This window comes from Empidonax traillii, unplaced genomic scaffold (genome assembly GCF_003031625.1).
Source record: "Empidonax traillii isolate 1590-97213 ecotype Southwest subspecies unplaced genomic scaffold, ASM303162v1 scaffold210:size766637, whole genome shotgun sequence".
Taxonomy (NCBI): domain Eukaryota; kingdom Metazoa; phylum Chordata; class Aves; order Passeriformes; family Tyrannidae; genus Empidonax; species Empidonax traillii.
The window spans coordinates 495,163-522,856 of NW_020955403.1; the positions used below are offsets into that span (position 1 = coordinate 495,163).

Here is a 27,694-nt window from a genome sequence, read left to right on the forward strand (position 1 = left end):
GCGCAGACCTCGCGCAGACCTCGCACCGGCCGCGGCCTATGCCGGGTGTGGCGCCCCTCAAACCCACCTGCGGCGGGTTCATTGCCAAGACGTGGCCGGCGCCACCTCCCTCAGCAGTTTCCAGAAAGGGGCTCAGCGCCCCGTCACCCCTCCGAAGCGCCCCCGCCTGCCCCGCCGGGCTCGGTGACCCGGCCCAGCTCGGTGACCTGGCACGGCTCCGTGACCCGGCACAGGTCTGTGACCCGGCACGGCTCCCGGTGTCCCCGGCCCATCCTGGCGCTGGATCCCGCTCCGTCCCTCCGGGCCGCCGTACGGCCTGGCGGCGCGCGGGGGCTGCCGGGACGGGGTATGTTGAGCGGGACCGGCGCGCGGAGCCGCCCCGGAGCGCGCGCGGTGCCCGCGGATAGCCGGCCCCTGTCCCGGCCCCTGAGGCGGCGCCGGGCCGGCCCGGCGGGGGAATCAGCGGGGGCTCGGCCCGCTGCCCGGCCGGCCAGGTGCGCAGCGCAGCGGGGAGAGCGCGGGAGGGGGCCGGGGCCAGGCGGTGCCGATGGAGGCCGGGAAAGCGGGACGCGGGAGCGGCTCCTGCCGCGGCCCGCGGGCCTGGAGCGAGGAGCGGGAGAGGAGCTTCGTGTGCGGCGGGAGGAGCAGCCCCATGGGCTGATGCCGAGCGAAGGCGTATGTGGACCTTGAGTTTCGTGACTGGTGGTGTCAGCGTTAGCACTGGCGGCAGTGCGAATGAATGGCCTAAAGCTGTGCAGGAACGTCCCGGAAACTTCGGCTGTGCTTCCAGCTGAAGGGAAGGCTCACGTTTTGAGTCCTTGTTTGCTGGCAGTTTGCAATTACCCGTAGTAAAGCGCGGAGTATAAACTTTACAAACCAGGAATCGGTTAGATCGGCTTTAGCTCTTAAAACGGTGTTAGTCAGAACAAGTAGCTGTACGTTGTTCTTGGCCTGTTTCTTTTTTGATGTTTTGTAAGCTGCGATGAAAGGTAACTCGTTGTCACTCGTATTCTATTGTCAGAGATTTAATTTAAAGGAGTCTCGTATGTCTCCTTTAGGGTGGTGAGACTAACGCTGAAGTGAGTCCTTTAGGTCTAAACTTCCAGCCTTCCCCCGCAACAGTTTAATTCTGGTTTCTATATCCCCATCTACTGGTGGGAAGTGGGTCCTTGGAATACTCGCGGTTTCTTGGTAGGCAGCTGTAAACTGTGGAGATAAAAGCTTCATTTTAGTTTCTTGATACCATAGAGGGGGTGGCATTGTGAAAAGGAAAGCACACGTTTCCTGCAAGAATTCAAGTAACGAAAGTGTGGGGTGTCTGCTGCTTTCACTGGTGTATGGCTCTGAACAGTATTCATTGTGTAACTCTCCAGATAAGTGTCACGGTTATCAAGAAAACAATCTTAAATGGTACAGATGAAGTTACTTATGACTTGTGAGGTTGCCTATTGTATTTTTTACTACATGTATTTTCACCTACTTATTTCTGCAAAAGCAGGTGCAACCATGCAAGAAAGCATACGTTTTGCATCATCAGGAGATGACATTAAAATATGGGATTCCTCATCGCTGACTGTGGTGGAGCAGTTCAACCCACATACACCTTCGCATCCAGTCAGCTCACTATGCTGGGCCAGCAACAGTATCCTTTACAGTTTCAGTCAGTTTTGTGCAAAATTCCAGTGAGGTTTTTTGGTGCTGTTTTTGTTTTGTTTTGTCGTCTTGTTTTTGAGGTTTTCGTTTTTGTTTCTTTTACTAAGGTGTTTGCAGAACACAGGCCTGATGCCTTTTTGAAGTTTTGTATATAATGATTTTTTGTATATTGTGAAGAAAACGTTGTGGTTCTCTGTGTTGAAGAGAATCAACTCACAGCAGTAAATGATGCTCTAGAAGTTTCTCATCCTTTAGGAGGCAAAAACTTTTTTAATGATTATGATATGCCTGAATTGCCTGCCAGCTGTAAACAAACCTTACTCATTTGTTTCTTCAGTAGTTGATTACGGTACTCGCTTTCAAGGCAATGCTTAATTTACTGACAAGGTTGAACAAAAGCGATTACTGTTGTAGTAGAATTCCATACATTGTGTAGAAAAGAGTTGTAATCAAAGATTTTTTTTTTTCCTGGAACAGCTTCTCATTGATTCTGATAGTCTTTGATAGCACTTACCTCTTACTCTGTAGGTCCTGATTTTCTTTGCATTGTTGGTAGCGTGTTGAGACGAAGTACAAATGCATTGGTTGTGTAGAAAAACATCCGTAGGATGGTGGTGATTTATGCATCAAAATGGATCTGACCCATTTAGATCTTTCACCTCTGACTTGGAAGCCTGTTCTAGGATAAGGATAAAAGGTGCTAACTGTCAGGTGAATATATGAGAAGTTTCAGTGTGCTGTCAAGTGAACAGCTTGTATGGCAGTCACAGGAAAAAGTGGTGGTGCCTCAGCTTGATGTGAAAGGAGGACAGTATGCTGGCACATGGCAGTTAAGTCCTGCAAGTTCTGAATGTCTGTCCTCTAAGTCTGCAAATAAGTGAATAGATGAAAAGTTTAAACAATCAGAACACAAGTGAATGTTTCAGCTGTGGAGCTTGGAGAGAAATTGAAACATAGATGTAGTATTTTCATGTGTATATATACACACATACATGTGTTTAATTAACTTTAGCTATAGGTCTGGTCTTGTCATGCTTCCTCTTCAGCTCTCAAAACAGAAACAATGAAGTATTGAGCTCCATATATATTTGTTAATTTGTTAGGGATAGAGCATTAGTTTTGGTTCTGCATAATTCTGTAAGCTAAAAAAGTGCCTTAAAAAAATGAAAGGAGTAGCAAGCACTACTCTGCCTACTGGTTCTCTTGTATTAAAGCCAGCCAGTTAACTTGTATTATTCTTACATAAGCAAATATAAAATCACAGTGGGCATTGGCCTGAAGACATAGAGGGCACTGATCTAAATAATTACTTGGTTTATTTGGTGGGAGTGCAGAGGCAGTCTTCCTTTTCCATAGCTCTATATAGAATATTTTTTCTTATTACTTTAGGGTACTTGGTTTCAGAAAAAGGTACTATTTGGGCTTTTGGTGTTCTTCATTAAGTAAAGAGGGGGACAAATTGGCATGTGCTCACTGTGCTCTAGAAACTGTATGGTCAAGTAGTTTAACATGTGTCATGAACAGAACCATACTTTAAATCCATAGTCTGCTAACAGCATCAGACATTTGTTTGAACTGCAGTGATAAATGGGACTCTTACAGTGGGGTGGTGGTGAAACAGAATTGTAGACCGAATAAGCTGCCTTAGTGGTAAAGAGCTCTTAAATAATATCTGCCAGATATTTCTCATCTTCTCTCTGAAAGAAATTGCTCTGCCTTTTATTGGAAAGTAAGGGCTGTAGTTAATTCAAGAGCTTCTTAATGAAAGCTTGGAAAATAGCCTTATGGTTCTATTTCTAGGTCTCTTCAAGGTACAGTGCTTTAGGCTGTTTAGACAATCTGTCTTCTGTTCAGTAAGGGAAACTTTCTGTTGCTTTTATTACTCACTGGTATCCTAAAATTATGGTTCTTAACTTGTGACAAAGATAGATACCTGGCCAGTGCTTCTGCTGCTGGTGATAAAATAGTTGTTTCAAGCTGTAAAAGCAAACCTGTTCCACTCTTTGAAATAGCTGAAGGAGTAAGTATGAGTAAATGCTTGTCCCTGTTTTTTCCCCCACTTCACCTTGCATCCTGTGTTTCTCAAATCTGTTCTGCATATTGGGATCAGTTTAATTTTAGTATGACTTAAGGCATGTATGTAAAAACATTTCCTTGTGTATTGTTAAATATATATAAAGGGGGGGAAGGAATAAAAATTAGAAGATACAGTAGGAAAATACAAATGCAGTAATACTGATAACCTGAGGCAGTCAGTGGTTCAAATGTGATCTAATGTGTAGGGGACAGAACAGAGCTCAAGTTCAAACTTCATTTTCCAACTTGAAATGTCAGTATTGTGCACGTCTGAATTGTACACTGAAAAACATAAGAATCTATTTAGAGGTTGTTCTTGGAGCCAGCTTATGGAATTATAAACAGCAGAATTTCTGTTAAAGTCAAAGCTTCTTTTTCCTGTTAAATGGAAGTGTGGTACTATGAACTTCAAGAAGCTGGACTTTGTTTTAGAAGAAGACTCTCTTAGCGTGATCATTTGAATGACTTGTTAGTGTTCTAAACCATTCTAATTATTCTGCTTGGATAGCTGTCCTAATGCTACTTTGGACTGGGAAATTTTCTGTAAAGTTGTTCAAACCTTGCTTTTAGGGTGCTGAAGCAAACACTTTCAAAGGTGGAGTGTTTCTCCTGGAGATTTCACTGATCTATAACTAATTCAATCCCTTCCGATTTTACCATGTCAATAATTAGATGGACTTGTTTTTTCTTCACTCAAATATTGAGAACTTAAAAGTGAATTTTCAACATGATAGAACTGAATAATAATTTGTCCTCGATGTAGGTCTATCATTAAGATTGACATTTTTTTCAAAAGCTAGTACTTCAGTGATTATTTTAAAAAGAATCACTTAACCGAATTATGAGGTCTGCTGCTATAATATTCTCTGTAATGTTTAGGGAATGTGAAGTACGGGACTTAGACAACTTTCTGATTTTCTTCTAAGGAGTTTTTTTTTCCTTAACTTAGGATTTTTTCTTTTTATAAACCCAGTACTGAATAGAAGATGGTGATTATCCTTTACACAGCTATAGTTTAAAGGGGAAACGCATATTGAAGGAAAAGGTGCTAAAAAAATTTGAAATGGGAATAGGAAAATGTGAACATTTGAGAGTTTATTAATTAATATATTTAGATCTTAAAGTATATTAAATGTATGCTCAAATTGGACTGGATTTTAAATGCCTTTTTATGGAAAATGACTGTAGATTACTAATAGTTCTGTCCGTCAGTGGGACTGATGAAAACAAAAACACATCAATGTGCTTTTAAGTAGATTTGAATAAATCCCTTAATTATCTTTAACATACTTCCCCCCCCCCCTCTTCTCCATCAGGCAAAACAGACATGTGTGAGCTTGAATTCTAGTTCTTCATATATTGTGAGTGGAGGCCTTGATAGCACAGTCAATATCTGGGATTTGAAATCCAGAAGGATTTATCGCAGCCTTAAGGTAAGTTTGGCTGAGGAAGAACTGTAGTCTTCCAGGTTTTGCTGCCAGCTGTATCTGTAGGATCAAGGTCACAGATAGGAGCTAGCACACATCTGTGTCTTGTTCAAGTTTGTGTTCTTTATATGCTGTAAATAGCAAATTTAATAAGCATGCATAACTCAATGCCTTCAGAGTACAATTCTATAATATTACATGTTTAAATTTTCAGAATGGACTTCTAATTTTGCATTTTTTTATTGATATTCTCTGTTTGGGCTTTTTTTCAAGGGATACATTCCAGATAATTGCTCCTTCTGATGTGTGAAGTGAGAAAAGACTTGTATTTGTGGAATACTGTAGTATAACTAGTGTTATGGAAAACTGGGAGATAGCTGTCTTTTAACTGATCTCTAAAAACTCTGTATGATGCACAAAACATAGGATGGTCTAGTATGCCTTCAGCAGATGATTTGCTCTCGTTTAGCACCACTGACTTAAGAGGCTATGAAACTACAGCTTTGATTTATTCTTTTTTCATGGACTTCCAGAGTCAGAGTTTGAAACAAAACTGCTAAGTAGATAATACAATACTTAAAAATATCTATTCCTAAGTTTTGGGTTATCTTCCCTTATATATTCATTAAAAACAATATCATCATTGCAAATGACTATACTGAAAAGCTAGTTGTTAAACATATGTGTTAATGCAGAAGGGGAAGCTGGCCGTAGTACATCAGATTAACAGAAAGTGTATTCACATATCTGGTTTCTGGGAGACTTTACTTTTAAAATAACATTAATAACACCTGTGGTAGATATAGCTGTTTGCTGTCTTATTAAAACATTGTATACAATTACACCATTATCTTTACTAACTTATTAAAACCATCTTCTGCAAAAAATCAGAAGTGGTTAAAGTTATTGTGATTTATCTTCAGCATGTTCTGCTGCTGTTTTCTGTGATATTCCATTATAACTCGTAAATAATATTTTAAAGTGTTACAGATGGTCAGAAAAATACCCCAATCAACCCCAAGTTTTCCTGCAAAAGCACAAATTAGGAAGAACATCTTTAACGCTCTCCCTCTAACCTCCGTTCCCTACAGGATCATAAAGATGAAGTCACATGCATTGCATATAATTGTAATGATGGCTACATTGCATCTGGATCTTTGAGTGGTGAAATTATCCTACACAATGTTACCACCAATTTATCAAGTACTCCCTTTGGTTATGGCAGCCGACAGGTAGGCTATCTGTATTAAGTTATTTTCAACTACCAAGCTTTAATTGACAGTCTTTAGAAATTGAAGGTATGTATCGACAGCTTTTACGTTTTGTTATTCTGTTTCATTTTAATCTTTAAGAGTGCCCTTAAGGAAAGGAAAAAACAGACTACTGTGTGCATTCTAGCCTTAAATAATAGGTAGCATTGAAATACAAATTTCTCAAGTACCTTTGCTTCTATAAAGGTTACAGCAAATTTTACTTGGTAGACACTGGTTCCTCAAGAAAAAATTTCTAGATCTCAGAGCTGATCAAAACACAGTTGGCTCGAGAAACCAAAGCAGGATTTCAATGCACGACTCAATTATTGCTACAAAGGACCAAGACCATGTAGCCTGGGTTCTGATTTACTTATTGAAAGCCATCTGTACAGTAAGGGTGAATATAAGCCTGTATTTGGAATAATAAATTTATTTAATCTGGAGATTAAACTTGCACAGCTGATCAAAGAGAAAAGTGATGAGATTTTATTTTATCTATTTAGGTGTTTAGATAATATTTGGGAGAAGTAGTTTGAAGGAAGACCGTGCAGAAGACTAACACAAAGCATGTGTACTACTTAGAGGACCTTGGTAGGCACTGCAGTTCCTTTCTGCAGACTCAAAAGATATTAAAAGAATTTGTGGTTATCACATGGGCAATTCCCTTGATACGAGAGCATTTGCAATAGTAAATGAGCTGTGTTGTCTCATTGGAAATTCCAGTGTGTGCTCTTGGTGTGAATGTTGTCTTACAGACAGCCATGTGTTTGTGTTTTAGGCATTCTTTCATTTTTTACTGAATCATTTTTACAGAGGTAGGAGCTGCCATGGGGATGCAGAACTGTTGCTTTGGTCCTAAACCTGGCCTTTAATGTTGCAAAGAATACTGAAGTTGTGACTTATTCCTTTTCCGTTACGGCAACAACTTTTTCAGTCCTAGATTGCAGATAGTGTCAAGTTAAATTTTTCTCCTGTCTAACACGAACAATGTAACTTGGTGAAAAATCCCTTACAACCTCATAGCATCTTGGGAATTATGGTATACTTTCTGTTGAAAAATCTCTGTTAAATTCAAACTATCTCTGCTCTTAGGTGCTGCAGTGTTTTTGATCTATCACCAGTCTCATACTTATATTGAAGCAAAATTGTACTTCATACTTGGTTTGAGCTTAAAAATCCATCTATGTAGTCAGTTCATTTTTCTGATTTGATTGTTACAATCTTAGGAAGAATGTGGATGTGAGGCAGGAGCTACAGGGAAGTCCGTGGCTGGGTTGTGCAGCTCAGGTGAATATCCAGAGTGGGGACTGTGCTGCCAGTTAATTGGAAAATGGAGAAATTCTTGTGAGGACGACTTGCATCAACCTGTTTGATATATTCAGTGCTTTCCACCAAGAAGTGATTAGCAGTAAGTGACACGCCATGAATAACTATTTTGTCAGATGAAATCAAAAGGCCTGCTGCAAAGCTGAGTGACCTTTAGGATAGATAAAGCTATTTGAAGTGTTGAAGTAATTGCAAACACAGAGCTCCTGTTCACATTCTAAAGGGTATATAACATTTTCTTAAGGAGGGCAGTTATTTGATTACAGCTTTAATTTAAAATGGAATTGAGCTGTAATTTTGTGATAGGTTAGCTAGTTGGTTATCTCAGTTTATCAGCTTATCTTCGATCCTAAAAATGATCTTTACTTTTATGTGCAAAAATAGCTTTATTATTGTTTTGGATTTTAATTGGTACTTGTAGAGAATTGCAGGATTAATTCTGCAGTGAAGCAAATATCTGAAGACTTGTGTAATTCTGTTAAATTTAAAAAGCCTTTACTTGATTTATGGCTTAGAGGCTCGTTTTCTTTAAGACTAAGCTTGAATAGATAAACAGTGCATTATCCTGTTTGATCCTGGCATTAGCTGTCTGGCTTAGGAGGGGTCACCACTCCCTAGTAACTTTTTTTTGAGTTGGGGAATGTGAAGTCAAACTAACCTTATAAATTTTAGCTTGTCTGTGTTTGATTCAGCATGATGGAATGTAGTTTCCTCGCCAGTTAATTTCTGGTATTGTGTAGATTCTACAAGTAGTAGAATAGCCCAAGGTTGCAGTGCTTTCTGTGACTTTAAACAATTTTCTCTTCATAGGAGTATTGGCCTATATTCTATTAATTGATTTTAATTTAGAAACACCTGTGTGCTTTATTAGAACTGAGTTCTTGCACAGAGTTGTTTGCAGATCCCATAATTTGTCTTTGCTGTTGGCATTCATTTAGACTACCAGATTCTTATCTACTTGCTGTTGTGAGGATGAATTAAGGTTTGTTTCAAAACATAATGTTTGTTCAAGTCTTTGCTGCCTGGTGCTATTCTCCTAGCAACAGGATTTAGTTTAGCTGTTTGAACAGCTGGCTGATTTGTAAAGAAGTGTGATGGGTTCTGGCCACTCCATATAAGTGAAATTGTCTTCAGCTTTTAAAGCTAAAAATGGGGAGCAGTGGTAATATGGGGAATCTATTCATGTGAAAGAAAACGAAGAACTTGTACAGACCTGTGAGATGAAAAGGATAAAGAAGAAAAGGAAATGGCAGAGAACTGTGAGGGACAGGAATGTTTCCCATGTAGATCATGTATGTAATTGAAGCTGTCATTCCTGAATCTCTTAGTATTTCTTCAATATAAAAACCTGAAAAATTATGATAAAGGTATCTCCATTGTGTCCAGTAGAAGACCATAATAATGATGAACAGTCATATTCAATCCTGTTGGAATATGCAGTTGAAGGTGCCACCTCTTTAGAGCAATTTGAAGCAATTAGGCTTCCAGTGAGACATGCAGTGCAAGTGCTGGAAATGATGCTGGAGGCATATGAACCAACACATATCTCCATTAAAATGAAGTTAAAGAGAGAAATAGCATAAAAGCCGGTATTGTGGTATGGTCTATGCTAGAACAATACAATAGCTTTTTGAGAGCGTTTTCAGGCAAATAAGATAGTAACAGCTGTTATTGGCTAGAATGAAATACTTGATTCACTGCCTCGTGAGAAAATATTAGAGAGATTGGGTAAGAAACTGGTTCTACTGATAAACCAAACAAACGTTATCTTTTAGTATCTAATCTTGTTTAGTATTTTCAGTAATACTTACGATAGCAAAAGTGAGATGAACAAAACTGGTTAAGGGTCTGGAGCTCAAGTCTGATGAGGAGCAGCTGAGGTTGTTTAGCCTGGAAAAATGGGGGGATGTTACCACTCTTTACAACCACCAGAAAAAAGGTAGTAGCAAGGTGGGGGTTGGTCTCTTGGCACAGGTAACAAGCAATAGGACAAGAGAAAATGGCCTCAAGTTGCACCAGGAGAGGTTTAGATTGAATATTAGGAAAAAAAATTCTTCTCTAAAAGGGTGGTCAGACATCAGAACAGGCTGCCCAGGTGGAATCATCATCCCTGGAAGCATTCAAAAACGTGTAGGTGTGGCACTTTGGGACATAGCTTGGTGGTGAACGTGGCGGTGCTGGGTTAACGGTCAGACTCGATGATCTTTGAGATCTTTTCCAACCTTAATGATTCTGTGATTCCAAGTAGAGCTGTGAGGAAACACAGTCTGAAGGTATTGCCGATAAGAGAGGATTGTGTCAGTATCCAAAAATGATTGAAACAATAGACATGGGAACAACTACGATGGAATAGAAATCAAGGTACCAGACTTAGGTTACAACTGAGGCTTTTCTTACTAGACTAGGATTTGAAAATTCCCAAGGAAAAGAAGGACTTGGATTTCTTGATATAAAATGACAATAAGCAACCCAAGCAGTCTAGATCGCAAAAAAGAAAATGCAGTCTAGGATATTTCAGGGTGAGTATTTACAGTACAAAATGGAGGAAATGCTACTGCCTTTGCAAAATATTTTGAGGATCATGTAAGATTTTAGTTGTCCATATTCAAAGAAGAGTCAAACTGGGAGAGCTGCAAAGATACTGTGATAGTACTGGAAAACCAGTCTTGGGGAACTCTCTGACCTACTGATTGTAGCAAAATAAAGCTTGAATGAAGGTGAGGTTGCTGTTCATTAAAACAGGAAAGCAGTACTGAGGAGTTAGGAAACAGTGTAAGTGTAAGGGCACTATGACCACAGGAGTAAATTGGTGCAGATGGGTCATAGGTAAAATTAATCAGGAAATTGAGCAATGTAATTTAGTATTAGATCGGTGAGGTTCTGAAACATCTTCCTAAGCCATGTAGTGGAAACAAAATACCTTTTTCTGACAGGTAGTTAAGTTCCTGTATTATGTGGTTCTATGATAGCAAGACTGTGTATGATAAACCAGGCATATTATCCTCTTCTGTGGTCCTAGTCCACAGGTTGAAGTCTGTTCTTCTGCAGGACCTACATACTTGTTTAACTCTGGAGTCTGTGTGTCTTATCAAATTGGCGTCTATCCAAGTGCTTAAAATCAGTGAAGGGGAATTAAGTTTAACATTTTTGGCAGGAGACCAGTGGGTGAGATAATGTACCTTTTTGCTCCTTTAATTTTAGATGTGGTGTGGTTTCTTCCTGTATGACTTGCTGAAAAATTAAGAAACTTTTCTAGAAGTTTTTTTTTTCTCATTCTTCATTTTGCTAATCAGCTCATATGATACCGTATAATGGTAAAAAAAAAGTCTGCCCCCAATAGCAAAAATGGCATTGTAATGCGAAATGAATTTTCTGGGTTTTACTATTTATATTTCAGAGTGGAAGCCTTTGTAAAATAATTTAATATGGTGTTTGATATTGGTATTAAAATTCATTTTTTATGTCTGTTTTACAGCCTATTCGACACTTGAAATATTCATCCTTTAAGAAATCCTTGCTGGGCAGCGTTTCCGACAGTGGAAATGTAACTCTGTGGGATGTAAATAGCCAGAACCCATATCATAATTTTGAAAATACTCATAAAGCACCAGCCTCAGAAATCTGCTTTTCTCCAGTCAATAAGCTTCTGCTTGTAACTGTAGGTTTGGATAAAAGAGTTATTCTCTATGACACTTTAAGTAAAAAGTGAGTATATTAAAGACCTTTGGATTATAAAACCAAAATAAGGATTCTTTTAAAAACTGAAAAACCATGCTTAGCTATGACATGACATGATTAGTTCGGTCTGCATTCAGAATGGTTGAAGTGGTTGGCATATCACTACTGGGGAACCTGTCCCATAGTCCATTTTCCTTTTTTAGTTAAAAACCAAGTAAACAATAGAAAAAAGAAGGTATATGGGAACTAATAGAGTTGCTACATCTGAGTGACCACTTGCAGTGCTTATGGGCTTTTCTTGTTGATACAGAGCAGATAACTTCTCTGAGGGGCAGTACAATCTGTGAGGATCTTCAGGCACCTGAACTTCACTTGCCTGCTTTTCCAGTTCAAATATACAAGATGTAACTGTGTGGCACAGAGCTGCTGAGATAGTGAGCCTTAAATATGGGAGAGTATTGGCTGAAAAAGCAGCAAGTATGGGACACAGCTGATGGTACTATGTAGTAAGAGGGTAGGATGGCAAGTGGTTTCGTGGGACCTTGGTTCTAGTGTGAGTGGTGCTTTTCCTCTAGCTGAATAACAGCAGAAGTCTGTATTTTGGAGAGGTGTAGTAGAAGGATGCAAACTAGGACCTGAAGTTCTTTCCTAGAGTTGTGGCAAGATTAGAGTTGATACACTTGGGAAGCTAGAGGATGTATGTAGTGTGATTGCTGCCGGAAACGATTATACCAGTAAATAATGTTGGTGTGAGAAGTGCTGTTTAGGAAGGTGATACGACCCTGTCCTTGTGAAATCTTTTGGGTCATATGCAGTTTTTTTGCTGTTAAGCATGAATTCTTAGTATAAACATAATCCACTGTTTCATAAGATATGTCACTGAATTTACTTGGCACTGAAGAAGGGGAACTACTGACCTGTAGCTGAATTATGAAAGCTTTCATATATTTTTTTCTTTTTTTTAGATACTCTCTTATAAAAGTCTAACTTTTGAATTCTAAAAGCTTCTTTATCCTGTCCTTTCTCCTATTTGAAGGTTACTGACAACAATAGTGGCTGATTTTCCTCTGACAACAGTAGACTTCATGCCTGATGGCACTACTTTGGCTATAGGATGTTCCCGGGGAAAAATCTGCCAGTATGACTTAAGACAACTGACATCACCAGTGAAAACAGTTATTGCTCACAAAGGCTGTGTGAAATGTATACGTCTTCAGTTCAGTAGCACTTTTTCCAAGGTAAAAAAAAAAAAAGCTTTCCTTTTTATTGTTCAATATGCAGATTGGTGAAAGCAAAGCGTAAGTTTAAGTTCTTAAAAAAAAAGTTAGCATTCACTTTCTAAGCATTACAGATGCCAACAAAATTGGATAATGCCAAAATGCTAGCACAGAAATTATAAACTGCTCAATCCTAAGTGCTGTTTTAGTGGGTTTTAACTCCTAGCCTCGGTGTAGAAATGAGTAGTATTAAATTTCCTGGTGTGGATATGCTGCCATTGCAGATCAGTTTGTGGCACCTCAGGTTCATTTTTAGGCAGTAGCAGAAAGGTCTGTAATGGCCCTTCCACTTAAGGGGAAGACACAGAGCTGCTCATCTTGAGGTATTTTGTATGGTCCTATATATGGTCTTTTGCAGGCACATATAAAAGCAGTGGAGAAGTTAAATAACAGAGAAGGCTTAAGAGGTTCTTCCAAGACTTAGGCTCTACTGTATCCAGAAACCCCATGCTTTCATTTAGTGGAGAGTGAGGGAAACTTTGAAGTAGATTCTTTACCACTCTGAGACTTTCCTCATCCTCTAGCACACTTGCTGCTAGTGGTTGACTATTTCTATAAAATTTGGAGTCCCTAATAATGTAATCTCTTATTTCTCCTATGTCTAAACCTAGGAACAAAATTGCCTCATGCCAGGTCACTCCATTCTTACCTTAAGTTCTGTTGCCGTTTATGTTCTAATACAGATGTTTTCTATGTTCTTTGAAGTTGCATTAAGATACCTTTTTCATACATATCTCCTAGGCAACCTTTGCAACTTGAACTGTATTTTTAAAGTGTTTTGGAACAGAAAGTATATTGGCTAATATTTTTATTTTTAGCTAAGGGAATAACTTCTCTTTATATGGTCTATTTTTTTTCTTCAGTCTAACCTTACAGGTTCTTCAAATAAACCTGGATCCAAAAGAGTAGAAGTCAAAGCTGGTAGTAATCTTGGAGGAATTCAAAATACTGGCATCAAAAACATTGCCTCTCAGACATCAGCAACAGTTTCCTCTCATCTTACGTTGCCAAATGAGAATAAGGGAGGAGAGATTCTTCAGGAGAAAACAGGTAGGTCTTCTTCCTACTCTTGCAATAATATTTGGCATAATGTGGAAGATGGATGGAATATTTCCCATTTTGACTGTTACAGTATAAATCTTCTCTGAGGGGAAAGCATTTGTGTGGAGTACTGTGGGTAATGCACATCTGCACCTTCTTTTCTCTTGTACTGCATTACACATACTTCCTACACAGACTGTAGGAAGTGAACTGGATCCTTCTATAAGCTTTAGAACATGTGAAGTCTTAAATTCTGGACTTGAAGTAGAAGTCTATATTTACACTTTAAAGGAGAAAATCATGGTGATACTGTAGGACTGTCTTGTTCTGACTTCCTGTAGATTATCCTTATGTACGTAATGCAGTTTCTGATGCAATGTCTGCATGAAATGCAGAGCTAATGGTTTGTAAATCTATTAATAAATAGGAGTAACAGACCTTATATAAAAAAAACACCCAAACAAAACACAGGGAAAAAAAACCTAGTCAAAAAACCCAAGTGAGAACTGAACTGTATTTTTGTGAGAGGCTGATTCCATTATCACATGGTAGGAAAGAGGTTAAATATAGATACAAGTATGATTAGTTGTATAACAGTACTTGCTATTTATGCGTCTGAAATCAACAAGTTCTTTGTAAGAGTTTGAGGCATTCCAAAATTCTGCCACTGTGTGAAATGTATTCTTAAAAATTTTATTTAATTCAAGACATATTATTTAATATGATCAGATCAGTAGCACTGTTAGTTTGCTTCTTGAAAGAAATCCTCAATCCATTTAAAAGCAACAGCACTTTCCCCCTCCCTTTTTAAATAAGGCGAAATACATTTAGCAACAGTAATTGAGCAATAAGCCACTGCAGTCCATAGGGACGTGTATTAATGACCTCCCTTGGGTATGCAGTGAAGTATCAGGTGAAGTAGGATGCTTCCTGTGTATGCAAGAGGTGTTGCTAATCAATGTTACTGAACGGTTTGGAAAATTTTATTGCAGTTAAAATATATGATTTGTTATCTTTATTTGAAGATGGTTGTTACCCCTTAAACAGGACCATGCGTGATAAATAAATCTTTGAAGAAAATAAAGGCTTACCAAGTAATACAAATAGTTGTCCTTAAACTGAGTGTTCACTTTAGAAGTAAAGACCTCTGAATATTCCAGAAGATAGGTCTTTAACCCTAAAAATGGGAATGAATGAAAGACCACAAACTGCGTTTGTTCTCTGGAAATTCTTCTAGATCCTGATTATGGGATGTAACTTTGGAGAAATATAGGGCATTCAGTGAAGTGGTCTGATAGCATATTTAAACAAAATTGAGGCTTTCTGTCACAGGTATTTTTAAATTCCAAAAGTATAAGGTGTCAGAACGTGATGAGAAATTTGGGTGTACTTTGAGCTGGCTTCCCATAAACTTCTATTTGGCAGCTCTCCAGTTCAGGTACTTAACTATGTTTAAATTACTGGGAACAGGTTAAAATGGAGAGAAGACTTCCTTGCCCTATTTTGCGTTGTGCTTTTTTCCTACATAGATCCTCTAGATTCTGGCACAGGTTGATACTGTACTTCTAGTTGGACTCCGTATGCCAAGTATTTACTTCACTAGCAAGTTGCAATCCTATGTATGTGCCGCAACTGACACATCTGAAGGATTGGAAAGTGTGATATATTAATACATTTAAAAGTGAAATCTTAAACCTGACTCAGGTTCCAGTTAATGTAGATACTTGGACATGATTAACTGCAGCTATCCACACAGTCACATTTGGATCACTTCCTCAAGTAATCCCACATAGAGAAGTACTTAAAGGGTTTCATAAACAGTGGTGGGGTTTTTTTTCTTTGTTTGTTTGGTGTTTTGCCCTTTTTTTTTTTTAATTCAAGTAGATCCAAAGTAAAGTTTCTGTATGTACAGGTGATTTATTTATAAAAGATTTATTTATATATTGCACAGCACTAATGCTCAGTGCCTAGATCTCAGATTCAAAATTGAGACACTTTTTGAGTTAGGGTACTCAGTAAGAGCAGAATAATGGCTTGCTTGCAGTCTGGATGTGGTTTTCAAACATATTACATTGTGAAAGTTATTTGGATGGCTGGCTGAGCAGTTCAGTTCACATCTCTTAAAAACTGGTTTGAATATTTACTGTTTTTTTTTTTTTTTTGGGGGGGGGGACTTAAAATATGCTTCCATTCTTTAGATAAGCGTCCTTGGTACCATGCCTACAAAAGCTAACTTTTTTCCCCTGGTAGAGTGGTGAAAGGTCTGGGAACAAGTGGTTGGTTTTTTGGTGTTTTATTTTTTTTTTTTAATTTTTGCCTGCAGCTGTAACTCCAATTTGATTTCCTAATATTAGAAATAAGCATTATCATTAGGTAAGCTTTAAAAGAGATGTGACACAGAATTTCCCTTAGAATACTTACTGACCCCAGTGGAGAAAATTTCTCTTGTTGCAGAGCAAATTTGAATTTTGGTCATCAGAATGTGGTTACCTTCTTAGCAGAAGGTGCAGTTACTAGTTCCAACTGTATCTTACGTTTGTTAAAAAGTACCTTAGATTTTAGTTACATCCACCTTTGCTGACAGCCCAAATGAGGGAGTTAAAGTGACCCTCTAAGTGCTATACGTAGATGGTTCTAAAGTGCTTACTGGACTTTGCAGGTATCATGCTTGCTGGAGATTGTTTAGGCGTAATGTATGTTATTTTTGGAAAATTTCAATTACTAATTGAATGTTTTCGTCTTTTAAGGTTTCCCCCATAGTTGCAGCTTGGATGTTATCCCATCTAAAGAAACAGATCATGGGAAAAGTGCCGAATTAAATAGTTTTGATCATTTGGGTCGAAGTAGTTTAGGAGATGTGTTTTCTCCGGTCAGAGATGGTAAGTTGCTAATACTGAAATTTTTAAAGCATCATCCATCTGCATATAGTGTGACATGTCATTTGTGTGTTATTGACCATGATACCTACTTGATATTTTAATTAGTCTTTGATTATGAACTTGATTTAATGCGCAAGTAAATACTTCATTTGTCTATGTTCTGGTATTTTTTAGATGTTATTACAAATAAAGGGACTGAAGATCCTCAAGGAAAAGGAAATGGTAAGCATATGCCAGTGATATGCCTCTGGAGGTCTATACTAGTTCTCACATACTAGTTTTGTCATACCATTGGAAACAAACACATGAAAAAAGCAGACACTGAAACAAATGAACTTTGATGGAAATTTACACATTGAAGTGCTAAGATAGAACATGGCAACAGGAAATCGAGAGTATGGTCCTAAAGTGATTATTTTATTTTTTCTTTACGCAAATTTTAGTGATTTATAGAGGCTTTTCGTGTTTTATTACTTTCTTAAGGATGGTGTCAGCATAAATTGGATTTAAGGATTTAGTTTTTGGGGGGTGCTTTTTTTGTTTGTTTGTTTGTTTGTTTTGTTAATTAGCTTTGTATGGGTGTGCAGGCGTTTCAATTGTGGGATAGATTAGGTATGAGTTTGTTTATTGACCTGTGTGTTTCAACTTTCTGTTTCGTTTTAGGTCTGGACTTTCAATCCTACCTTGCGGGTTTGGATTTTCTCCCACAGCTCACTGCTGCCTTTCCAGTAAAAAGACACCCAGTGGGCAGTAGTGCACAATCTAGCCCAATACATGCACTTGTAGGGTCTCCAATTAAAGAAGAAGAAGAAGAAGAACATCCGGAGACTGACAATAAGAAAATAAGTCTTGGAAAACAAGAAACTAAAGAAGTCTTAAAGCAGGTATTCTTATTATGAGTTGTCTTGTTAGAATCTTGGCAGAATACTGCTACCTGAAGAAAAAATCCTTAGCAATGCCCCATCTAATCTTATTTTTCAACTCTGTTCACACACTATTGATACAAATCTGTAAAACCTTGCACAGTTTAAGTGCATTGGCTTTCAGCAGTGGAAGATAAATGGATGTTTCTCTTAAATAAGCTCAGGTAACATAAGTTCACATGAAACAAAACTGGGGGAGCCTGAGAAATATTTTGATTTCTCTAGAAAATCAAGAAGGATCACTAGGTGATTGCATCAGTATAACTGTTGTTTATTAGATCAATTCCACCTTATTCTTTCCCTGTTCTTCATCTCTCTCTTTCTTCTTTTTGAAATATCTTTGATATGCCTATGTGGACACCTTAGCTGCTTTTGTATTGCTTTCCAGAAGTTGAGTTTGCTAGGAATGATGCTATAACTTCATCACAAAATGTTGGATGTGAAAATTAAGAGGCCCCCCCGCCTTTTGCACTCACTTCTGTGTGTGCACTTGAGGCAATTTTGAATGTTTTAGCAGTGTTTCAATATCTTGCTAGGAAATGAAAAGCATATATTTCTGAGTAGATTCCAAAAAGCAAAAACGTTCTAAAGTGCATTCCTGTAAACTTAGTCTTCAAGTGCAATCAGACAATTGTAATATGTAGATTTCATCTTTTTTTATTAAAAAAACACTATTTTTTTTGTCAGGTTTCAAAACCAAGCTCTTCAAACGTAGAATCTATAACTTTAAGTCCTCCACCATCATCCACTCCTGATACCAATGAGAGACTAATGAAGAATATTCAGGCCCATCCTGCATGTGAACTACCAGTAAATGGTACTACCTCAACAAGTAAGTTGACAATCTTGGCCCAGTTCTAGATGTGGTTGATTTTAAACTGATGTGAAATCAGATAAAATGGACTTAACGTTAAAAAAGAATATCTGATCTTGATTCTTCTATAAATCCAGCTAGCCCTCCTAGAATGTCCCTAGTTGCCTATGAAAAGACTCATTCTGAATCTATTTTTTAAACTAAGTAATTTTTGAGGTAAAATATTGACAAACCTCAAGACAAATAAAAAATCCTCTTGTACTCGATTACACTGCTATTGAAAAAAAAATTATTTGTTTAATTAATTTATTTTTAATTGTAAAGGTCCAAAGATAACATCACCTGTCACTGCTGGAGTTGCAAGTTCATTGTCAGAAAAAATAGTAGAAACCATTGGGAGTAGCAGACCAAATGCGCCTCTGACATCAATGCAAATAAACTTCATTCAGAACATGATACAAGAAACAATGGATGACTTCAGGTACGGGTGTTCAGGCAGAATATTGTTGTTTTCAATGATGCCTTTTCTTAGTAAGATGCTTTAGCATCTGCTTCAACAAGTTTCCACTTGGATTAGAAAATTTATAACCCATTTATAGTCATGTTTTTGGAAATCTAGGTATGAAACTTAGTTTTTAATAGCTCTGATGACTAATAAGACTGATGTCTCTGAAGGCTGCCAGTGAATGACTTTGATAACGTGTTTTCAGAATGAGTGTTTGAACATTTCTCGGATGGTAAATTTAATCTGCATAACGAGGTCCTTCCTGTTTTTCTTGAAGCTTTGTGCTGATTTCATTCCCTTCCTGCTCGTCTCTCCATTCCAGCAGGAGAAATTGCTCTTCAGTCTGACACCGTGGAGAGTTTGATTTAGATGGTTGATTTGTGTTGGCTTTGATTGTCGTTAGCATGGCATGTGTGAGGTAAAATAGAGAGTGTGTATTACTACTGGTGAAGCTCCTCATTAAAACAATGTCTGTGCTGTACATGATGGTTGGTGTCAGATCACTTAGTTTGTGGATATCTAACCATCATTCCAATTGTCATGAAAGAAGCCAAATTAGCATGAGAGTGGAGTTTGAAGAAGGTGGAGCAGTTAAGATGTTTAAGGTGAAGTGTGTTGATGGAGGTGATGCAGAGGAAAAGGATTGCTGGGCAGGGGTTATACTGCTGTGTTGATGACAAAAAGCAGTGAGGTACTAGCCTAGTAGGTCTGTGTGCCATGGCTGTTCTTTATCTGCCAACAGAAAAAATACACTGAAGGTTAGTAAATGTCTTTGCATAAATATAGTATAGTGGAACTCTCCTGGGATTTTTTGGTAATAATCACACATCTGATTAAAACCTGTAACTTTCACATGACTTAAAATGCAGTCTATGTATTGCAGATGTGGCTTTTTAAAAGTTTGTGTTAGGCATCCCAGAGTTGGAAGGTACACTTGCCAGTCTTACTTCCAGTATCTTGAGATCTGGGGGCTTCTGACCTACACATCCTGGAGTGCCTGGAAGGCTCTGCTGGTCCTTTTCCCAGCTGTAAGTTGTAGATACATTCAAACTGAAAGTAAAAGATTGTTTGTAATGGAGTCACTAAGAGGGATGGAGCCATTACAAGGTTCTTATCGATATAACTGCCTTTCAGCCTGTGGAATCTGAGGAAAGGATTTTTATCTTTCTTGCCTGAAATTCATTCCTCTTCCATTAATGGGAAAAAAAACCAAAACATGGACCTTTAGAAAAGGACCAGGAGGAATATATAATTCATTTGGTTCCAAACAGCTGTTTGTTTGTTGATCTTCCCGTCTTTGGGAGATAACCTACATCTTTGAATTTCTGAGCTGCCAGCTGGCATCTATACTTGATACACTCAAAGAAGATTGCCTCCAATAGGAGTTCTGCAGCACAATAAACTGTGTAAAGAGAAAGGGAAGAATGTTTTCCCTTTGGGTTTGGTCTATGTTTGAGGAAAGGAGAATGAAATAAGATCTGTGTGTCTACTTAAAAAACGCGTTACTATCTCAGGCCACTGGTATCCGTAGCACAGTATTCAGTCTCAGCTGATTGCACTGTGATACACTGCTCAGGAAGGGCTTGTGAGCTTTCCTGCTTTTCTGTGAGCTGTTCTTGTTCTTCCTCAGCATCTGGAAGTGTTGTATTAATGTAGTGGGTAGAGGCTATTTTCAAGCCTGGTTTTTGTAATGTGGAATGGCTGTCCATGAATTAACAAATTCACATCACTTCACAGACAGCACTGCCACTACTTTTTATGTAGATGAACCTGGAGCATTCTGTGGGCTTGAGAATAATGTATCACTTATCACAGTTGATATTTTGGGCCGTCTTACAAAAGTGTTGAAAGTCATGTACGGAAAAGCTGTATCTTCAATTACAGATACATATCTTTCTCTGTGGTGCTTGTGATCTAGGGATTGAAAATCAGCTTTGAATGGTAAAAAGGAGAGAAGCTTACAGCTTGCAAGTGAAAAAAACAATCTTGATATTACCATATATATATATATTAGTTTCTAAACAGAAAAGATCCTACACCTTTTTGTATGCTGAAAAAAATGGTACTTATGAAAATCAATGTCATAACAAAATTATTCCAGAAAATAAGCTGTAGAGGATTATGTTTCATGATTTAAGGGTTTTTAGACTCTTGTTTCACGATGCTATTAAGTGAGGAATTGTGGAGTTTTGGGTGCTGAGGATTGGAGAGAAAGACTGCTTCCTTAATAAATCTATGCATTGTCCTTTTGCAATTCTTCCCCCAGAGAAGCGTGCCATCGAGATATTGTGAATTTGCAAGTGGAGATGATCAAACAATTCCATATGCAGTTGGTATGTACAAAGACCATGTGATGGGAAATACATTCAGTTTTCCATTTTGGTAATACCAAGGCATGCCATCTTCTCTCAAAACTGAAAATCTATTTTGCTTATTAAGACCAAAAAAGTGAGGATTTGATGTGAAGGAGGAAGAAAGTATGAATGGGAATCTGTTAAATTGTTTTATGCTTCCTAAAGGGAACATATGCATTGGCTGAGTGTGAATGCCGTATTTCAAGAGTTATAAAAAAGGCAAAAGGGAAACAAATTCAGCTGTCCACTGGAAAGGGCCAAGGGCTGAGGTAAGGAGGAGATAGATGGAATTCAAATAGAAAGCTTTACTTGTAGGTACTGTATGCATACTGAACTTTTCTATATTCTTTAGCTTCACCTTTTTATGAATCTTTGTTCTTTTGATCTGCTTAAAAAAAACCTTGTCTGGGTACTGAGCATTTTAATGGAATCTGAATTAGTAGATTCTCTTCCTGAAGGTCTGCAAAATATCCTTTGATAAAATATTCACTAATGTATTAATGATCAAAATACTGTCAGCATAAAACCCCCCTTTTTTATCAAAAGTTTTTAAAACTAGAATTATCTATGTTATTTAATTTTCAAAAGAGATATGAAAATGGATAGGATAAAACTGGAATTGTTAACTTTATTACTACTGATTGTGACTTTTTTTTTTCTCTAGAATGAAATGCACGCTTTACTTGAAAGGTACTCTGTAAATGAAAGCTTAATAGCGGAAATTGAGAGACTACGAGAGGAAAACAAAAGACTGAGGACTCACTTCTGATTTATATTGCTGATTTTATTAGCATGAACTCACTACAGGTGGTGCGTTGCCTATGACAGATCGTCCATCATCACTGAAGTATCGTTTCAAGACCTGATATTATTTTGAACATGAATCTGTTCTTCTAAATAATTGGTGTAAGATACTATATGCAACTATAAAATTTGTAACAGACACTGTATAAGGAACATTTGCATACTCATACTAACCACCTTGAAATACAGCCTTCTAACGGAAGAACTGAAAGGACAACTGTGTTATCTGAGTTTTAGCAATATGAAGTGCCTTTTCATAAACAAAATCAAACCAGGACAGATCCCTTTTCTGTAAGAACATTTTTATATACTTACTTTTCTATCTGCTTCTTTAGTCTACTGCTGTCAGAAACAACCACTGCAGCTTGCCTTTCAGATGCTTCTCTTTAAGAAAAAGGGGAGAGAAAGCTCCTCTTTTGTTCAACATGGAGCCTTGTTTACAAGGAGCTGGAAAGTAGTCAGTTACATTTATTCAACTGGCAACTCTTCTGTCCTGAATTGAGAGCTTGAAAATATTCTCAAATTTGGTGCCACGATCTTGCTTATCGAATTTGTAAGTGTGAAATTTGTTTGTCTGCTGTAAATTTTGTTGTTGCAAATGCTACTTCAACTGCACAATGAGTGGTTTTTTTTTTTTACTACTTTAGTTGTGAAACTAGAATTCTTTTTATTTACATGTATTTGAATATTTTCATAGCTTGTCCAATTTGAATTCAACTTTAGACTTCAAAATGTAAGTATGCGCAGCCATTAATAATACAGCAGCGTATAAACAAGATCTTTTCAGTCTTTGATCGGGCATCTTGTGCCCACCCTCCTCCCCTCCCTATTTGTAGTGAACAAGACGTAATGTTGAGCAGTTGTGTTGAAGTTTTCCATCTTGCTGGCTTATACATTATTGTAGCCTTTTTAAAATAGCTGCATACCAAATCTAACTATTGTCTTGCGTGGTTAACATAACAAACATTAAAGAGTAATCATTTCTTCAGTAGCATAATAGTATCATACTGGTGTGTCTACATTTCTGAAATGAGGCTCAGTATGAAGTTCTGACTGTTGAAGTGTGGGGGATGTTTGGTTTGGCCTTTATTTATGCCAAGAAGATTAAATTAAAACTTCATTTTTAAATTACTTTTAAAATGACATTAAAATTTAAAAATAAATTATTCTCTGAAAGATTCTTCTACAAGTGCTCCTTGCTATTTAAATTGTTTGGGAAGCTTCTTAAACTTTTCCTCTAATATTTGGTTGTTTCTTTTCACAAATTGAAAACTCAAAGAAGGAAAGTCTGAAGAACACAGGAAGTTAATTAGTTACAACATCTAGTGTTTAAATCCATGGTAACACTCTTCTACTAAATGAGTAGACAACGAAAGCCATAATATATAGTGTAACTTATTTTTGTATGTTGTAAAACTAAAAACACCCCCAAACTTATCTGTAACTTTCCCTTAACTTTTACTTTAAAAAGAGACTTCCTTTTTTTAATGTCAGTTAATGACAAATACAGCCTTTTGGCAAAATGCAGGTGTTCAAGTAGCCTTTAATCTTAGAAACATGACTTTAAATGTCTGTAGTTCTCCTGCTCTTACAAGCTTTTAAAGATATTTCTGTATCACGTATAACCTCATAGCAAAGATAGCTGGGATGTTTTTACTAACTTAACACACAGTGTAGAGGATTAAGTTAATAGGATGTGTAAACTTGACACATAGACCAAACAGGTCTTGAAGACAGTAGTAGCTGAAGGTAGCAAAAATATTTTGGCATTCTTCTACGTGCTTTCCAATGTTAAAAGAATTAACTTTGCATATTTGCATCTCTTGATTTGTTCCCCAAGTGCTCTTGCTGGTGTACCCCGATGACAGCAGGGAATTAGACAAATCTTGGGTATTTTGCTTGTAGGTTATTTGTTTTCTTGACTTGGAACTCAATAATCTTTTTTCTTAATTCCCAAATGAAGGTGACTATAGCAAGAGTGACTAAAAGGAGGTATTTTTGCCTTTTAAAAAAGATTGTTAGGGCTTTTTCCCATATCTCAGGATTACTATAGCACAAGTGCTGTGTGGAGACACAATATGCCTATCACTGTAGGGGTATGTTTCTGCCTTGTACACAATCTGATTTGTATGTTAAAATAAAGCTTGTTTTAACCTTTTTGAGGAAAAAAAATGCTGTGTTGACCTGCTTATTAAAGAGAATAATGTGTTGTGATTGTTATGCCTCAGCAGGTGCAATCTGTCTAAAATTCTCGAGTAATCTCTCTTCTGCCTCTGTGGGTTCATGTAGACCATCAAATGATTTTCACAGATGTTCACAATACCTCATGCTTTTGGAGTAAAGGACAGATGAGCAGTTCCTTCTACCAACTTGAAAATTTACAGTCATAACAAAGAGATCAAGTTCACAGCCAAAAATAATGTTCAAGCAGATGTTTTAGGCAGAGGGAATAATCTTGTCTATTAAGCTCCCAGTGAGTTAGAGATCCCGCATCTTCCTAATGTTTAACTTAGAGATGTTTCATTTGTTAGTTCCCTTCTCTTGTGCACATACAGACTTTGTGATGAGAAGTTTATTTGCAGTTTCAAGGTGTTTAGGGTTTGAAAACTGATTTTGACTGATTGATTTATTCTTATAAAAATGCAAGATGCCAGCGTGTCCTTACTTCATGGCACAAGTCCACGAGTGCCTGATAGGCACGCTGTAATCTTCATAAGCACCACAAGGATGAATCTGGAAGTTGCTCACTGCCCCTCCTATACAAGGAACACAGCATACTGAAAGAAAGAACATGCTTTACAGACTGCCTTGCCAAAGTGTACAGTTCCTTGCTAGCAGATACCCTAGATACTTAATCTGAAAATACAAACGAGTTGCAGATTATTTGTACATAAAGGTAACAGATCTGATACTGCTCAGTGTTTAAGATTGACAGGTGCTGGGTCTGTGCTTGCCCACCAGTGCACTTGTGTTTGTGTGGTCATTATTGGTGCTTGTCAAAAGCTGCACCTTCTGGTCTGGCTGAATACAGCCATTTTCATGTAACTTGTGGTGCACCTGGGGGATGCTGATTAACAAGTTCTCAAAGAACAAATGAGAAAAAAAATCTCGTACTCTGCCTTAAGCATCCTGTGGCAGACACTGGCAGAGATAAGGCTAGAGCAACAAGAATAAAAATTCTCAAGTGTTTTCAAGATTACTGTAAAAGTAGCTGTGAGTCCAGATGTCTCTAGCCAAAGAGTACAGACAGAACCTGTGCACTTCATATTTGTCTCTGGCCCAGCCATGGTACAAGGAAACTAAACAGTGGAATTATGCTCAGTGACAGTTTCAAAAGTCATTGAAACCACATCCTTTTTAGCTAATTTTGGCAGTCCAAGTAGTGATACAGTCGTGGGACAAAGAGCCACAATCCTCCCACTGTGGACAATGATCTGCCATGTGTAGTGGGCTGTCTGCATAAGTTGCCAATAACACTTTTTGCTGAAGAGCCACTTTTACTAAAGGTAGAGGCTTATATGAGATGTTTTCATTTCTTTATGTAGAAAGCTATTCTAGAGCTAGACTGCATATCTAATGTTTTCAAAATAAACAGGGAAACTTTTGGGGCAATGCATATAATGAATTGTGGATTTTTAAGAGCATGTTTATGAGATGAGATAATGACACAAGAAAAAATATTCCTGGTCCAGAAGGCACCCAAACTTTGAGAGCAAGCTTAGAAACCTCCACTCAAATCTTTAGAAAGTTCCAGGTTTCTCTCTCTTCATCTGGATATAGACAACGTCTGACTAAAAGTAGAGGAAAGAGAAGTGTAGACTGCTGGTACTCATTCCTTAGCCTTATTGGTACTTAAAACATTCAGACCTAAACTCAAGTAGAAAGCATCGTTGTCTCTTCTGGACAAACTCTATCATGACTGAAGATGTTTGGTAGAGCAACAACTGCCCTGTTTAGTTTGGACTATGCCCATCTTGAACCAGTTCTGTCTCCAAATGCTGGTGCAATATGAACAGTAATGCCCATATTTTTTGAGGCTGAACCATGTTGGAATTTTGTGTGTCTGGCCTGGAGCTCTAAAATTGGGTGATGAATGTCCTAAGCCATCCACTCTCCATCCTGTACTATAGGAGTTCTCTGAAACAACTGCTCAGCTCTGTATTGTCTTCTTTCCCATGTAGCCACTGGCCTAGCTGGAGCCACAACTGACTTTGGAGGGAGTTTAAAACTATCATTTTACCTCTGAGGAGGTCACTATATATCTGTTCTAGCAGTAGAAACTTCTGTTGTTCTTATTAGCAGAATGTTTTTCTCCTTTAGTTCTAATGGGTGAGTTGCACTACAAACGCTCCTGCCTTGGGCTCTCTCTCTCTCTCTCCTGAATTCACCATTTGTTCTCTCACTCTAGCTAAAAATACCAAGGCACATGTAATTGAAAGTTATTGTGGTTCCTTTCCAATTTCTTACACTATGCAGTTCTGTCTCTATATGGAAATCACCGAGAGACAATGTTTTTTCAGCCTATTATTTTGCAAGAATGATAATTCTGATTGATTCTTTTTGTCCCTAGTTGTCATCTAAGAAATGGAGAAGGAACGAAATTACACAGAGAAAAGGACACATGAGAAAAGAACACAATTTCCTATACAGGTTATTTACATACAAGTGCCTTTCCTGGTTATAAAAATACGTATTAACTAACACAGGACAGAAGTGTTTCGGAATTAATTTTTAAAAATTAGTACTGTAAATAAATACTAGTGCTCAGTTGCATTACTATAACACTACTTCCCAGAATTACTGAATACCCAGAGGTGTCCAGCTGGGGATATTTTTTATAATTATCAAGTAGCAGAGAGTGTACTGTGTTTTCTGAATACCAATTCTTCATATTTTCATAAGGTCTTAGATTGGCCAATCAAAAATTAGGGCGAACAAACCCAATTACTCATTTTTTGAAAGTTTTGGGCTAAGTAGATGGAGTTGTCCCCCTAATTTCCTAGCATCTAAACTCAAGCAGTTCTGAGTTTGTGCTGTTTCAGTTCTCATCACTGAACTTCCTGATGAGTCAACATACTGATGCAATTTGTTATCCAAGTCCACCTGAACAAACAGAATGGTGCTAGATCTCACTAGTGCTTTAAGAGTCAGAGCACTTAGGTTCTGCACTCAAGTTTTAAATTTCCAACACTGCACGAGTGTCTGCAGATTTGTCCTCTGGTTATTTTATTACTAAAATATATCCTCTTGACAAGAGAAGTCAGCAAATCAAGGCAAGCTTAAATTAAATAGACCCTATGTCATGCCACAATACCCAAAATTCTTTCCATGACACGTTTGCCTTAAAGAAATTGCATGTGATGCTGGAGGTCACACTCCCACTGTTCCCCACAGTGTGGAGAAATGTCACTGCACTGTGTCCAAAATATTTGTCCCCTGAGTCCTGTCAGCTCCTCCAGCTCTGAGAAAGCTATTGACTCCCTGCCTCTCAGCAATAGCAGAAGGAATGACAAGTCTGTCTCCTCGGAGGCATTTGGCCCTGCTCATAGAGCCCCTCTCTAGGGTGGTGCTGGCACTGTCTCATTCTGCCAGAGCCTGTACCCTGCTGCAGGGTGTCCTTCCACAGGGATGTGCTCCACCAGATGCAGGTCACACCATTAATCGAGACTGACTTCACATGGGTA

At 38.0% G+C, this 27,694-nt stretch overlaps 1 protein-coding gene across 2 annotated transcripts; it reads left to right on the forward strand.

The window, feature by feature from the left end:
* The first annotated feature begins 450 nt into the window (after nucleotides 1-450).
* On the forward strand, nucleotides 451-24,172 carry NEDD1 (neural precursor cell expressed, developmentally down-regulated 1). 2 transcript variants are annotated; one of them, XM_027887442.1, is made up of 15 exons: nucleotides 451-494; nucleotides 1,499-1,642; nucleotides 3,579-3,673; nucleotides 5,046-5,162; nucleotides 6,248-6,388; nucleotides 11,211-11,440; nucleotides 12,450-12,651; nucleotides 13,554-13,740; nucleotides 16,479-16,610; nucleotides 16,785-16,832; nucleotides 17,274-17,494; nucleotides 18,221-18,365; nucleotides 18,672-18,828; nucleotides 21,119-21,185; nucleotides 21,871-24,172. In XM_027887442.1, the coding sequence occupies exons 2-15, from the start codon at nucleotides 1,507-1,509 to the stop codon at nucleotides 21,973-21,975; spliced, it is 1,983 nt and encodes a 660-aa protein (XP_027743243.1). In that variant the 5' UTR covers nucleotides 451-494; nucleotides 1,499-1,506; the 3' UTR covers nucleotides 21,976-24,172. The 2 variants fall into 2 exon arrangements, with proteins under 2 accessions (XP_027743243.1, XP_027743242.1); XM_027887441.1 differs by having other exon boundaries at nucleotides 454-494; nucleotides 1,496-1,642.
* The last annotated feature ends 3,522 nt before the right edge of the window (nucleotides 24,173-27,694 follow it).